We start from the raw sequence: 14141 nt of genomic DNA on the forward strand, positions 1-14141 counted from the left end.
GAGCACAATTCAGAGTGTTAGTGCTGACCTTTAAAGCCCTAAATGGCCTTGGCCCAGTATATCTGAATGAGTGTCTCCACCCCCATCATTCTGCCAGGACACTGAGGTCTAGTGCCGAGGGCCTTCTGGCGGTTCCCTCACTGCAAGAAGTAAGGTTACAGGGATCCAGGCAGAGGGCCTTCTCGGTAGTGGCGCCTGCCCTGTGGAACACCCTCCCACCAGATGTCAAGGAAATGAACAACTATCTGACTTTTAGAAGACATCTGAAGACTGCCCTGTTTAAGGAAGTTTTTAATGTTTAATGTTTTGTCATGTTTTTAATATTCTGTTGGGAGCCACCCAGAGCAGATGGAGAAACCCAGACAGGTGGGCAGGGTATAAATAAATAAATAAATTGTTGTTGTTGTTACACCTGCGTGGCTGACAACAGCCAGCTACTATTCTGAAAAACAACTGGATGTATTTCCTTTCTGACTTCAGTGTCCTACACAAGTTTGTTCTCAGGAAGCTAGGGGAAAAACATCCTTTATGCCAAGCCATATAACCAGGAAGTAACCCACACCCCCTGCTGCCCACCACCCAGCAATCCATCCAAATAAAACACTATCATTCAGAAACTACTTAGAAAGAGGAAACTTTTTTTTTTAATAGGTGAGGAATACTGATAGAAGGGAAGCACAGGGAAGCTTCAGGTGGCGCTGGGGGCCACATAAGAAACCGCAGGCTGTGTTTTAAAAGCCCTACCTGTATCTTCCCCAGCACTCCCGTGCTCTCCATCCTGCTGGCCACATTCACTGTGTTCCCCCAAATATCATATTGGGGTTTCTGGGCTCCAATCACGCCCGCCACAACCGGTCCATGGTTTATACCTGAAAAAAAGATACCATAGAGGTTGGGGACACAGATATACAGTGGATTAAAGACTGCATACCTATGGTCAGCGAGTATTATAAATTAATTATTTTTAAGGGGGGCTGGTAGGAATTTAGCAAGGGCTGGGAGGGTCATTCTGGGCTAAATGTAATCTGTTGGTTTTTTGTGTGGCCCTACACATCTGCTAGGACATGGGTGGCACTGTGGTCTAAACCACAGAGTCTAAGGCTTGCAGATCAGAAGGTCGGCGGTTCAAATCCCCGTGACGGGGTGAGCTCCCGCTGCTCGGTCCCAGCTGCTGCCAACCTAGCTGTTTGAAAGCACGTCAAAATGCAAGTAGATAAATAGGTACTGCTCCGGCAGGAAGGTAAACAGTGTTTCCGTGCGCTGCTCTGGTTTGCCAGAAGTGGCTTAGTCATGTTGGCCACATGACCCAGAAGCTGTCTGCGGACAAACACCGGCTCCCTTGGCCAGCAAAATGAGATGAGCGCCGCAACCCTAGAGTCGTTCACAGCTGGACTTAAGTCAGGGGTCCCTTTATCTTTGCCTTTACACTCCTCCATTGCCTTCACAACTGAAATGACAGGCAGGTGTGCCAGCCAATCAAACACTGTTTGATCTATTCATCCTGCCCTTTCCCCATCTTCTCAGGGAGAGGCCCACACGCTCCCCTCCTTGAATCCTTAAGATCGTTTTATGGGTGTTTGGACAGAAGTGGGGAAGTAGTGGTCCTCCACATGTTGAATCACAACTCCCATCAGCACAAACTAGAAAGACAGGGCTCCTGGTTGGGGGAAGGCTATACCAGGCCTGTGGAGCAATGTTCAAAACAGTTTATAGCCTCCATATTGTGTATGGAATGCCTCCCTTCCATTTTCTAAAGGGCTGCAGTTTCCCAAAACCCACCCCTGGTAATGAGGCATCTGATCAAGGCCTGTATTTTAAAATGAGCTTAAAGATATATTTGCAAATGTTTGTATGTTTCATGCCAGGCAGAAACCAGCTGGCTAAGTACTTTGGCAGTTGTTTATCTTCCTGCTCTCCTGAACAAGGCCCCCCCTGATTTATAGCAGTAGCAGGAGACAAGTTTCTCAAAGTTGTAAAAGGGAATTACAGGCTGGGAGCAAATGTTATACTGACCCTACATATTACAGAATACAATCAAGCTGCAAAAACACTAATTAAGAGTTGGTAAATAGTAAGATTTATTGTTTAACAGAAAATAATACCATGTGCCTCTCATTAGACTCTAGCCATATTTTCCTAAGGTTTAAGGTATACTGAGAGAGTTAAAGGGCAATAAATTTTGGGAAGAGCTAATGGGAAAAGCAGCTGGCTGGGAAAAGGGTGGGTGTAAACTGAAGAGGCTTCTTTTGAAGCTGTTTTTTATGGAGTTCCTTTTTTACTTTGCAAAAGCCTTTTCTTCTAAAAAGCTATCTATGTTATGTATGAGATTTGTTGGCTTAATGTAATTTAGAAAGTAAGAAATGTTAGATTCTTATTTCATTGATGGTGTGTGAAAATGTGAACCCAAGATCTCTGTTTAGATAGAATTTAATACCACGAGCCATTTGTTTTAGCCATTTGTTTTGGAATGCAGGGGCAACAGGGGCAAAAGGTGATCTGGTAATTAAGGTGCCTTGTCGAGGCAAATGTAAGATATATGGCTACTTGTCTGCCATTTATGGATAGAAGGAAATATAGTTCTTTGTCTCCCATAAAAGGTAATAGGAAATGGGTGTATCTTTTATGGTTGGTTCTAGCAAACAGCCAATAGGAATTTCAACCAGGCTGATTGGACAGAGGCAGCCAAAGGAGGAGCAAGGGGGCTGGGTTGAGGAAATATAAGTGCTGGCCATCAGGGCTGGATGGGGCAGAGCTTTGGTAACCATATACTGTGCCTATCATTTATTTGTCTGACAAATAAATTATTATTTTAATTTCTCTATTGCTGCGTTGAATATTTCATTCCAGCTAAGCGTTAACCACAAGCAGGGTGCTACAGTTTAGCGGTTTATTCATTACTTTACTTTGCAGCACTGGGTTGGGGAAGGGAGGTAAGCCAGTAAGTGCTGTGCACACAGCCAGTTTCTTATAGAACGGGGATCAGGAAACTGGACCTGGACCTGGCCAGCAAAACGCCCACCTTTCAGTCACCTGATACCATAATGATGTCAGGTGACTGACACGGTTGAAAGGAGGTTGCTGTAAGCTGCCAATCAGCCAATTGGTGGTCGCAGCAACTGCTGCCAGAAATGTGCTTTCTGCGCCAGTGAGCTGATTGTTGCTGGGAGCATATCTTCACAGAGGCTCCTTGTCGTTGCTGATCAGCTGACCAGCAGTTCCAGGAATCGGTTTGAAGTGTCAGCAGAGGGGGAAATGCTCCAAAACGCAGAACGTTTTTCCTTCTGCAGAAAAGAACAGCTTGCATTCTAAGCCCTGGGGGAAGTGCTTTGAATGGACACTGCTTTCTGTGGAAAGGGGGGGGGGGAGATTTTAGTACTCCTCCCCTTTTCTCAGAAAGCAGCTTGCATTCAAAGCACTGGAGGAAGCTCTTTGAATGTTTCCTGCAGCCCCCTCAGTTGCACAAGGTGGTTTCCGATGGGGAATCCTCTAGCACAGCTGATCCCATCAGATGGTTGGGGCTTTGCCTGTGCAGGTTTCTCTCTAACCACTGATGATTGCTGGCGCTTCGAAGCCTCAAAAGTCAACTGATAATCTGGACTTTGAATCATTTTGCTGCATTCACCCTTCTTGGTCCAGCCACAACTTTACCTGCCACAGACCTCAGAGGTGTGAGGAAAGTGGTGTGACTTGGTCAAAATGGCCTGGCAGGACAAATGGGCCTGGGGCCAGATGTTCCTCACCCCAGTATTAGAGTTGATGTTTAAATCCCTTAAATGATGCGGACCCCAAATATCTGGAAGACTGCCTGCTTCCCTGCAGACCCTCTTAGGTTTTGAGCTTGACAGAGGGAACCCCGTTGGTAGTTCCTCCATCCTCAAGGCAGCCCAGGAGAGGACATTCTCTGTGGCAGCCCCATAGATGTGGAACTCCCTCCCCACAGCAGTACATCTGGAGCCTTCATTATACAACTTTCAGAGAATGCTGAAGACATGCCTCTTTACCCTGGCTTTCCACGCTTGCAGGTGTATGTTTTTAGGAGCCACCTAATTGTATGGTTGTAAATTGTTACAGATTGTTTTCAGTGCTGTAACCCTCTCTGGGACCGGAGAGTGAATGATAAATAAATCAACAACAACTAATAAAAGAGAAGAATAAGTGCATTTAAATGCTATATAAATGTGCATATATATATATATATATATAATTATTAAAAAATACTGTGTTTGTATTTATCAAACATAATAATTTGTCTCTGTCACATGCTGAATTTTTGGCTGGGATCAGGGGTGCAAATTCCTGGGGTCCAACCCTTTCGGGGGGGAATAATTTTTTGGGGGGGTCAGGTCCCCCACGTTAAAAAAAATTAGGGCCAAGTGCAGAGCTGTGTGTGGCAGGGCATCCGTGGCCAACTCCTTCTCCTCCTGCCACAGAGCGGAAGGAGGGGAAAGCAGCCCCCAGCCGGTGGCAGTGGCAGAAGGGGGAGAAAGAGAAGCCACCTCTGACCATTGAAGGCATACTGCTACCATGTTCTGCTCTGTCCCCTGGCTCCTCCGATGTCCTGACACGACGTCATGATGTCATGCATGTGACATAACATGCAATGCCATGAACGCGATGTTGCCCCTGCCCCAACCTCCCTCACAAGTTGGCGCCTCTGACTGAGGTGATATTTGAAGAGGAGTCTTCTCAGCTCCCACTCGTCTCACTCACCCACACGAAGCTTGAAACTGTTGAAAGAGTGTTTGTTGATCATGTCTAGCTTGGCCGCCAGAGCCATGGCAAATTCCACCATTGTCCCCAGGTGGGTGTAGCTCCTCTCAGTGTCCTGCAGGGACCACCCGGAAAAGAAAAGAAAAACATGTGTCAATAGGTGAAGGCAAAATTAAAGATGCCACCCATAATTACTAAGAGGAGAGGAGCCTCACTGATACAGTCTTTAAAAGAACAGACCATACAAATTCAGACAACAAGAAAAGTTGACTGACATTCCACCTGGCTTCCTCTGACTCAGAGAAATAAGTCCTCAGCCTTGAGAAAACAAAGCTTTTGGACTGGCTGGAACTAACAGCTGTTGGCTTCCTCCCCTTCCAGAATTGTCTCCATTGGCAGCCATCCCAACTGCCTCAGGAGTGAGGCAGCAGGGCCCACTCCAATTCATGCCATTCACAGGACAGACTGATGCCGAGTGCGGCACTCCTCAGATATCGCCAGCATTGGGTTGAAGAGCATGAGATATTTCATACATGGGTAAGGACTGGCTCAGGGACTTGTGGGAACCCTGTCAATGGCAATTTGTGCAGAGCTGAATCGACAGGTTTGTATATCATGGTCCAAAGAAAAAACCAAGTGCAAACGACAGGAGAAAAACAAAAAAACAAACTACCCTCATATTCTTTGTGATTATCTCCAGAACAGGAACTAATTCAGCAAACATGCATTGTTACAAAACAGCAAAAAAAATGGGAGGGTGTGTGTTTGTGTATGTAGTGTCAATGCTGATATGGCACTGTGATCCAGCTGTGTATCCATATTTTCACCATGGTGCCCATTTCTGAAAATAGAGCATTTCAGGTGATACCCACAAAAGTCTTGGATGGCCGCTAAAATAGGATTTCATATGATGACAGAATCTGTATATGTGGCCCACAGCAGGTGGAAGACATTACACATTCCTTGTTAATCTGCCCTTTGCATAGGGACTGATTCCTGAAACCTTCGCTAATTCCTGGAAGCAGGTTTACTACAGCAGAAACGGCTCACTTTCTTCTGAGTTACGCTAACTGTTTTGTGACGTATAAAGTGGGGCTTTATGCTCTGGTCACAAGAAAGATAACAAAGGGAGAGATAGACAATATTGCAACACGTTGTGCTGGAGATTCAGAGGTCTAACGGAAGTTTAGCTGGGGATGAGTTAGCAGATGATACTTTTGAACTCCGACTCATCTCCCTTGTGTTAAACCCTTGAGATCTTGTGTTGTGTAATTCTTGTATGCTGCATGTTGGGATTTGCCATTTGTCAAATGGTAAGGAAATTGTTATAGCATTTGGTTAAAACTCTCTTTGATTGATTGATTGATTGATTGATTGATTGATATGGGTTGTGATGCATGGGGGGGAAATAAATCTACGAAAGCATATATATATATATATATATATATATATATATATATATATATATTTCAAATACATACAAAGGCAACAAATCATCATCATCTCACAAAAAACGCCTATTGGTTTTGGCACAGCAAAGCATATTTTGATCATATCTGTGGAAGTTATTTACCAAGCTACACATCATTTGTGTCAAGCGGAAAGCCGGTTTTGTGGTTTGACATGAAACTGCATTTTCATTATTTTCATTAAGCTGTGGGAACAAAGACACTCACTTCTCAGCAGGAGGGAGACAACACAACCTTGGAATTTGGTTGCAGTGAACTCAAGTATATAAAATCAATCAGGGCACCAAGGACCACAGGAGGAAAGCTGTGGAAGCGTTAGAAATCTGGGGGTTCTCTAGCTCCCAAACAATAAAATGAAGATGTTCATCTTGTCAGGAGACCTGTCTTCTGCGGCCTATGAGCACTGTTAGATTTTTAAGCAAGTACCACTGGTGTTACAAACTCTGGTCACTTTGCTTTTCTATGGAATCTAAGCAAATATTAGGTGGCCATCTGTCATGTATGATCAAGCTGAGATTCCTTCATTGCAGGGGGTTGGACTTGCTGAAACTCAAGATGCCTTCCAACGCTACAATTCTGTGGGAAGGTATGTTGCAGCTACAGAAGCATGCAGAGAGGTTGCCTGGCTGGATCAGTTCATTAAGGACAGATTTGGGTTGGTGAGCAAGGTACCTGTTAAGCTGCTAGAGGATAATCAAAGTTGCATGAAGCTATCTCTGAGTGAGAAGTTCCACGCAAGAACCAAGCATATTGGGGTGAAGTACCACTACATTCGTGAAATGATTCGGAGTGGACTTGTGGAACAATCTTATGGCAGCACCAAAGAGATGACTGCTGACATCCTGACAAAGCCCCTGCCAAAAGAAAGTTTCCAGAATCTACGTGTAAAGCTGGGACTCTGGGTGGTTGATTAAAGTTGTTTACTTTTGTTAATGCTGTACTGCCTGAGAAGGGGTATGTGGGATGTAAAGGTGAAGTCAAGTGCAACATTCTGACAGAGGACTAACGGCCTCCATGTTCTAACCGGTCGCTGTGACAACCAGTTTTTTGGTTGCTGGTAGTGTTGAAAGATAACTGCTCTGTTGCAGTCACCTCAGGACCAACTTCCCTCTGGTATAGTTTTATTTGCTTGTTATGTAACCTAAGCCTGCCTTCAGGTACAGTTCTGTAAACCTGAATGAATCTGAGAGTAAAATAGTTTTATATTAACATGAATCAGATTCGTGTGTGTATTCTTTGAGAGGGATTCAAAGGGATTTTTAACCAGGAAGGCAACTTTATTAGTAGAACTCAGAGGAGTCAGCAACAAGCTGATTGCTGCATAAACTTATAATGGGGATTGTTTAACTCTGCAAAAGTAAACCATCCCACAAATTCTACGGTTCTTTGATTCTATCCAACAGAGTCCAGATCCAACAGAATTAATATGTATTGAAAAGCACATGGAGCTTAGAGAGGCATGTGAGTCACATGACCCCTGCAAGATTGCGGCCCCCAAGATGTGCTTTCTTTGGGACCATGGCCGCCATGCTCTGGTACAAAAATTGGGATGTCCCAGTTACCAGGACAGGTTGTTGTGGTTGTTGTTGTTGTTATATTTGTACCCCCCCCCAATCTGACTGGGTTGAGGAGTATGGGATCAGGGTGCCACAGGCAGATTTGAGAAACAAAAGAGTCATGCCAAAGAAAGGAGGGCCTCACCTGTTGGTTATCCTGTCCAGCCACCACATTTAAGCCAGTGGCTGCCATGTAAGTGCTACCAATGGTCTTAATTTTCTCCACCCCACTGAATTTGGGCTTCAGGAGGAGCTGTTGAAACAGAGACAGGAAGAAGGCTTGTTTCAATGGTTATCAACTTGAGAACATTCCTGTTGGATCACAACAGCCTTCGCCAACACGGTTTCCCCTCAGACATTTTGGATGGCAACTCCTATCAACTCCTGTCATCAGAAGTCATTTGGGCATTAAAGCAGTGACCCTTGGCTATGATGGCTGGGGCTAACTGGTGCTAAGGCGGACAACAATATCTGGAGGACACCAAGTTGGAAAAGTCTTCTTTATCTAGTCCAGAATGTTACATCCACACCTTCAATCCTGTGAAAGAATCATAGAATTGTAGTGTTGGGAACGACCCTGAGGAAAGGGACAACTTTATGCTGCTTACAGTAAGTCATTTAGGTGATTCAAAGGGCTTCAGGTGGGAAAGTGTGAATGAGAGGTGGTTCAGCTCTCTCCTTTCCTCATCTGTTCCACTCCTGGTGACCCAGCTACTTGTTTATTGCAAAACACTTCACTTGGCAGAGGGGCAGAGTGGGGGGGGGGGGATTTTGATCAGAGCAGTGGCCATAGGGAAAAGGGAATTGATAGGTTGTTTGCAGTTCCTGCAAATGTTCATCCTCGGGGCTGACGGCATTTTTTTAATGTAGCAGAGGTGGCAAAAAGCAGTAAAGCAGGTTGCATCATTTAAAACACTTTTATACCACTTTAGTAGTCATGGATTTCTTCCAAAGAATTCAGGGAACTGTAGTTTGTGATGGGCACTTGGAATTGTAACTCTGGGAGGGGTCTCCTAAACATTCGCATCAACTTTCCAGCAATGCTGATAAAAACATAATATATGGGAGGGAGAGGGAACTTTTAGATTTTCTCTTTAAAAAAAGAAAAATAAGAAAAAGTGTTATTTTTAAATATATGCAGGTTGTATGACAAAGGCAACTAATATAAGAATGATCCCACAACAGGACTATAAGTATCTGGCACTTCAACACATACTTTTATCCTATTCCCAAAAGTTGCTTATCGAGTGACACATCCTTTTTGTCAACAGAAAGTCTGTAACTTTTGTGGTTGGACATGAAACTCTTGTTTTTACTGTGGAATCATATGCACCCACTTCCAGGCAGGTGGGAGGCATCTCAACATCTTGTTGGATCACATCAAAAGTCTTTCTCAATCTCCCCCAGCAAACTTTTCCCCTAGGCATTTTGGATGTCAGCTCTCATCAACTCCTACAATCAGATATTATTTTGGCATATAAGTAGCATTTAAGCCCTGACGGTTGGAGTTGATGGGAGCTGCAGTTTGACAGTATCTGGAGGGCATCAGGTTGGGGAAGACTGTTCCATCTAGTCCAGAATTTTCTCTGTGATCACATCCACACCATAGGATGTAAAGGAGGGAGAAGAGACTGGCAATGTTATGATGCTTAGGTCACTTAGAGCACATTCCCACATCCCGCTGTCTTAAAATGTGTTTTTCTCATATGGGAGAAACGCACGTTGAAAATGTTGTCTATAAGAATAAAAGAAAATCATTATAAATTAGTTTGGAGATGGTATTTAACACCAGTCAGATTAAATCAAATAAACAAGGGGTATTTGGTGTTATGTTGGAGGAGGTGCCAGGAAACAGGGAATTATGTTCACATGTGGTGGGGCTGTGAATATGTACATTTTTTTGGCAAAGGGTGTTTAAGGAGATAACAGAAATAATAATAATAATAATAATAATAATAATAATAATAATAATAATAATATTTTATTTATACCCCGCCCTCCCCAGCCAAGGCCGGGCTCAGAGCGGCTTACAAGCAATAATAAAAACAAGATGAATGATTACAACTTAAAAACAAAAATAAAATACAACATTAAAATAATGGAACATTAAAATATTAAAATGTAGCCTCATCGCAGGAGGAGAAGGAAAAGAAAAAAGAAAGAGAGGGAGGGAGGGAATCAAATTGGCTCAAAGCCAAAGGCCAGGCGGAACAGCTCTGTCTTACAGGCCCTGCGGAAAGAAATCAGATCCTGCAGGGCCCTGGTCTCATGAGGCAGAGCGTTCCACCAGGCCAGAGCCAGAGTTGAAAAGGCCCTGGCTCTGGTTGAAGCCAATCTAACTTCCTTAGGGCCTGGGACCACTAGGGTGTTGTTATTTATGGACCTTGAGGCTCTCCGTGGGGCATACCGGGAGAGGCGGTCCCATAGGTACGAGGGTCCTAGGCCGTGAAGGGCTTTAAAGGTCAAAAGCAGCACCTTAAATCTGACCCTGTACTCTACCGGGAGCCAGTGCAGCTGGAAAAGCACTGGGTGAATATGCTCCCAGTGCTTTTCAATAATAACTGGGTTAAAAATAACTGGGTTAAAGCTGACCAAAAGTCCAGAGGTAGCATTATTATCAATTTACGATGGGGTGGAAGGTTCGCAGGCTATGAAGGACTTGCTCACAAATTTATTGACAGCTGCACAAATTATGATAGCTAGGAAGTGGAAGGGGCAAGCAGAATATAATTTACCTGGGAGACCACTGTTAGCAGATGAAAACATTAGCAGGATTGCAATAACACTTGTAATGTAGCAAATATTATGGACAAAATGGAGAGACATAAAATATGGATTACTGGAGAATATGCAGTTGAAAAGGTTGACAGTAGGACCCATGGAGGGGAAGGTGAGAAGCCCAGAGGTTCGGAGTAATCTCTATATAGGAAACCTGTTTTGTATTGTTATAACTCTACACTTGTAAAATCAAACAAAAAAAAATTAGAAAAGAAAAGCTGTTCAAGCAACAATAACAACAACATTTAAATAAAGACTAGAACTCCTGATACCTCATCAAAGTCGGCAATGATCTCGTTGAGTAGCCGAAGGCATTCGAGTCCTTCATGGTTTACATTCGATTCAGAGTAAAATTCTTTGAAGTCTGGGATGGAGGCGAAGAGGACACAGACGCAGTCATAAGACTGGTGGTAAAGATCCTGCTAGGGGAGAAAGGTGGGGTGGAGGGCATTATCAGACCTCAGCAGGCAGGACAACCCTTAAAAATTAATGACATGGAGGCAAATTCCCCACCCACCCAATCTCTTCATTTATACATTACTTTTCTATGCCACTTTTCCTTCAAGGAGCTCGTGGTGGTGCACAAAACATAATTCTCCCCTCTCTCTCCATTTTATCCTCTCAACAGCCCTGTGAGGTAGGTCAGACTAAGTGACTGGCCCTAGAGTGGAGGCTTCAGCCTTCGTCTCCCGAGTCCTACACTCCAGCCACTGCTCCAGCATTTGGGCATGTAGTGGTCACAAGCAACCTTATAATAACCAACTCTTTCTTCTAGGGTGGGTAGTGGGAGGTAACAGGGGGCAACATACAGAATATGTGAATTCTTATCACATAAAATAAATATTGCATTGAATACATGGAAGGCAAAATGCTGACAAAATGCTATGGCTTAATGGAATTCCGAAATCAGATTTATTGTGAAATTCTGTATTTGGCTATATGATTTATTATATCTGTATCTATAGATCTGTCTCTATAGTTTTTCAATGAAATGAAAAAAAGAAAGAAAGAAAGAAAGAAAGAAAGAAAGAAAGAAAGAAAGAAAGAAAGAAAATCATACAAGTACAGAGATTATGTATCATATCTGTATACAGAATTCATGAAAAGAAAAAGAGGAACAAGTCATGTCAATTCACAGAGTCTCTTCAAAAAACCAGCATATGAAGCAGAGGGTTTTAAAGCTTCAGAGGTAGAATCTTTTTTTTTAAGTCAGAAATGGAAACCACACATTTCCATACGTGTCTGCTTACATCATGAGTCAGCTTCTCCATCAATGCCAGATACAATTTTGCCAGTTCAATTCTCAGTGGAAAAGACCATCTGTGTTACTGTCATTCTAGTGACAACCAAAAGCTATTTTTAAATGACTGTTCTAAACTATTTCATGCAAACCACATAGTTTTTTTTTGATACAATGACACTTAAATCTTGCCAACTAAATAAATAAACAAACAAACAAACTGCAGTTGGGTCCTCACCTCATTTATTATCTTCAGGAAAATAATATCTACATTTCATTTTTTATTTGTTCAGGACCCAGTCTGAAGTTTTGGAAATTATCACAGAGTGATTTTTTTGAGGTTATGCAGCGTTTCGATATCTGTAAGTTTGCAATTGACCTAAATATTAAATTTTCATGGACCTCCTCTTGAAATGCAGTGATAAGCACTGCAACCTAGTCACTCGTACAGCAAAGAGGGTTATTACTTCCACTGATTTTTCAGAGGTGCCTTTGGATTGGACTGGTTCAGTACCAAAGCATTTCTGGTCCTTGGCTTAGACACCCCTTTATTTCTTCTCCCAGAGTGGGCTCTTTAGTAAGACCTCTTTTCACAAATCATCTCCCCTTGGGTCTTTGGCCATCAAGCTTCAAAACTCACCTCATTGCGCCGGTTCTGGCGAATGAACTGCTGAGCTACATCAGCGGGAAGCACATTCTCCAGCAAGACACGGTTGAGGTTCTCCATGGTTTCAATCTCCTCACGTTCTTCCTTGAACTTCTTCTTCCAAAGGAAATCTAGACGGCAGTAATATTCATTCTGAGAGACAGGGATGGGGAGAGAAAGACAAAAGGGGGTTAGGAAGGGAGGGGAAAGCTGAAGGATACCCCTTTGATATTAATAATAATAATTTATTATTAATACTCCACCCGTCCAGCTGGGTTTCCCCAGCTACTCTGGGCTGCTCCCAACAGAGTATTAAAAACGCAGTAAAACATAGGGATGTGAGTGGCGCTGTGGGTTAAACCACTGAGCCTCTTGGGCTTGCTGATCGAAAGGTTGGCGGTTCAAATATCCACGACAGGGTGAGCTCCCATTGTTCAGTCCTAGCTTCTGCCAACCTAGCAGTTCGAAAGCACACAGTGCAAGTAGATAAATCGGTATCGCTTTGGCAGGAAGGTAAACAACGTTTCCATGCGCTGCTCTGGTTCCACCAGAAGCAGCTTAGTCATGCTGGCCACATGATCCGGACAAACTGTCTGCAAAAGCAGACGAACACTGGCTCCCTTGGCCTTTAAAGCGAGATGAGCACACAACCCCAGAGTCGTTCGCAACTGGACTTAATTGTCAGGTGTCCTCTGGAGCATGAGAAAACAGGTTTGCTGCAAATTCCATGTGACAGCCCTTTAGATATTTGTAAATGGCTCTCACATTCAATATCTTCTTTTGGAGTGATTTAAGTTGTGTTTTCCCTTAAGTTCCAGAACTTGCACACCATTCTCTTGAAAGGGAGCCACCGTGTCTTTTCGTTGCTCCTGAACACTCAATTTTGGAGCATACGGAATAAGTCGCTTGCTACATGCCTCCTCCAGAGTGACCCTAGGAGCCAATCCTGAGTGGCTGTCTCTCCTCCTTTCACTCTGATTGGCTCCAATCAGCACAAAGGGTGAAAAGAGTTATTCTCAGTGGCTAAAAGGTTCTCCTAGGAGATGATACTCTATTGAGACACCAGACCACTAAACCTCTGCCTATTCCAAGTCAGTCCATCCACTTCAGTTCTGTAAATTCTGACTGGCAGCTGCTCACCATAATTCTAGGCTGGAAACCTTTCCCTGTCCCATCTGAAGATATCAGAGATTGAATCTTGGCTTGCTGCAAAAACCCTTCCCCAACTAAAAAAACAAATCACATGAAGAAAAGTACCGTATTTTTTGCACCATAACACTCACTTTTTTCCTCCAAAAAAGTAAGGGGAAATGTCTGTGCGTGTTATGGAGGGAATGCCTATGGGTGGCATGCCTACGGATTTTCCTCCTCTAAAAACTATGTGCGTGTTATGGTCGGGTGCGTGCTATGGAGCGAAAAATACGGTAATTCCATTGAGCTGCACTTCTTTCCCAAATCAAATATGTAAAGTGAGAAAACCACACCTTGGGCAAAAAGATAAGAGTCTCTACCTGGACCTTCCACTTAAAATTCTGTTAAAGGTAAAGGTAAAGGGACCCCTGACCATTAGGTCCAGTCGTGGCCGACTCTGGGGTTGCGGCGTTCATCTCGCTTTATTGGCCGAGGGAGCCGGTGTACAGCTTCCGGGTCATGTGGCCAGCATGACTAAGCCGCTTCTGGCAAACCAGAGCAGCGCACGGAAATGCTGTTACACCACTTTAAATAACCCTCCCTCCATGAAT

At 43.7% G+C, this 14141-nt stretch overlaps 1 protein-coding gene across 4 annotated transcripts in view; it reads right to left on the reverse strand.

Moving 5' to 3' along the window:
* Window positions 1–14141, reverse strand: part of ADCY4 (adenylate cyclase 4) — a 72769-nt gene that overhangs the window by 2964 nt on the left and 55664 nt on the right. For 3 of the 4 annotated variants that reach the window (XM_081835388.1, XM_081835389.1, XM_081835387.1), the window contains exons 21-25: window positions 12394–12552; window positions 10786–10935; window positions 7881–7988; window positions 4711–4825; window positions 745–869 (exon numbers count right to left, since the gene is read on the reverse strand). In XM_081835388.1, coding sequence (XP_081691514.1) covers window positions 745–869; window positions 4711–4825; window positions 7881–7988; window positions 10786–10935; window positions 12394–12552 — 657 coding nt within the window. The remainder of the gene's footprint in view (window positions 1–744; window positions 870–4710; window positions 4826–7880; window positions 7989–10785; window positions 10936–12393; window positions 12553–14141) is intronic. The other variant, XM_081835390.1, reaches the window with a different exon arrangement.

The sequence above is a fragment of the Podarcis erhardii genome (genome assembly GCF_964252035.2).
Source record: "Podarcis erhardii genome assembly, chromosome: 13".
Classification (NCBI taxonomy): domain Eukaryota; kingdom Metazoa; phylum Chordata; class Lepidosauria; order Squamata; family Lacertidae; genus Podarcis; species Podarcis erhardii.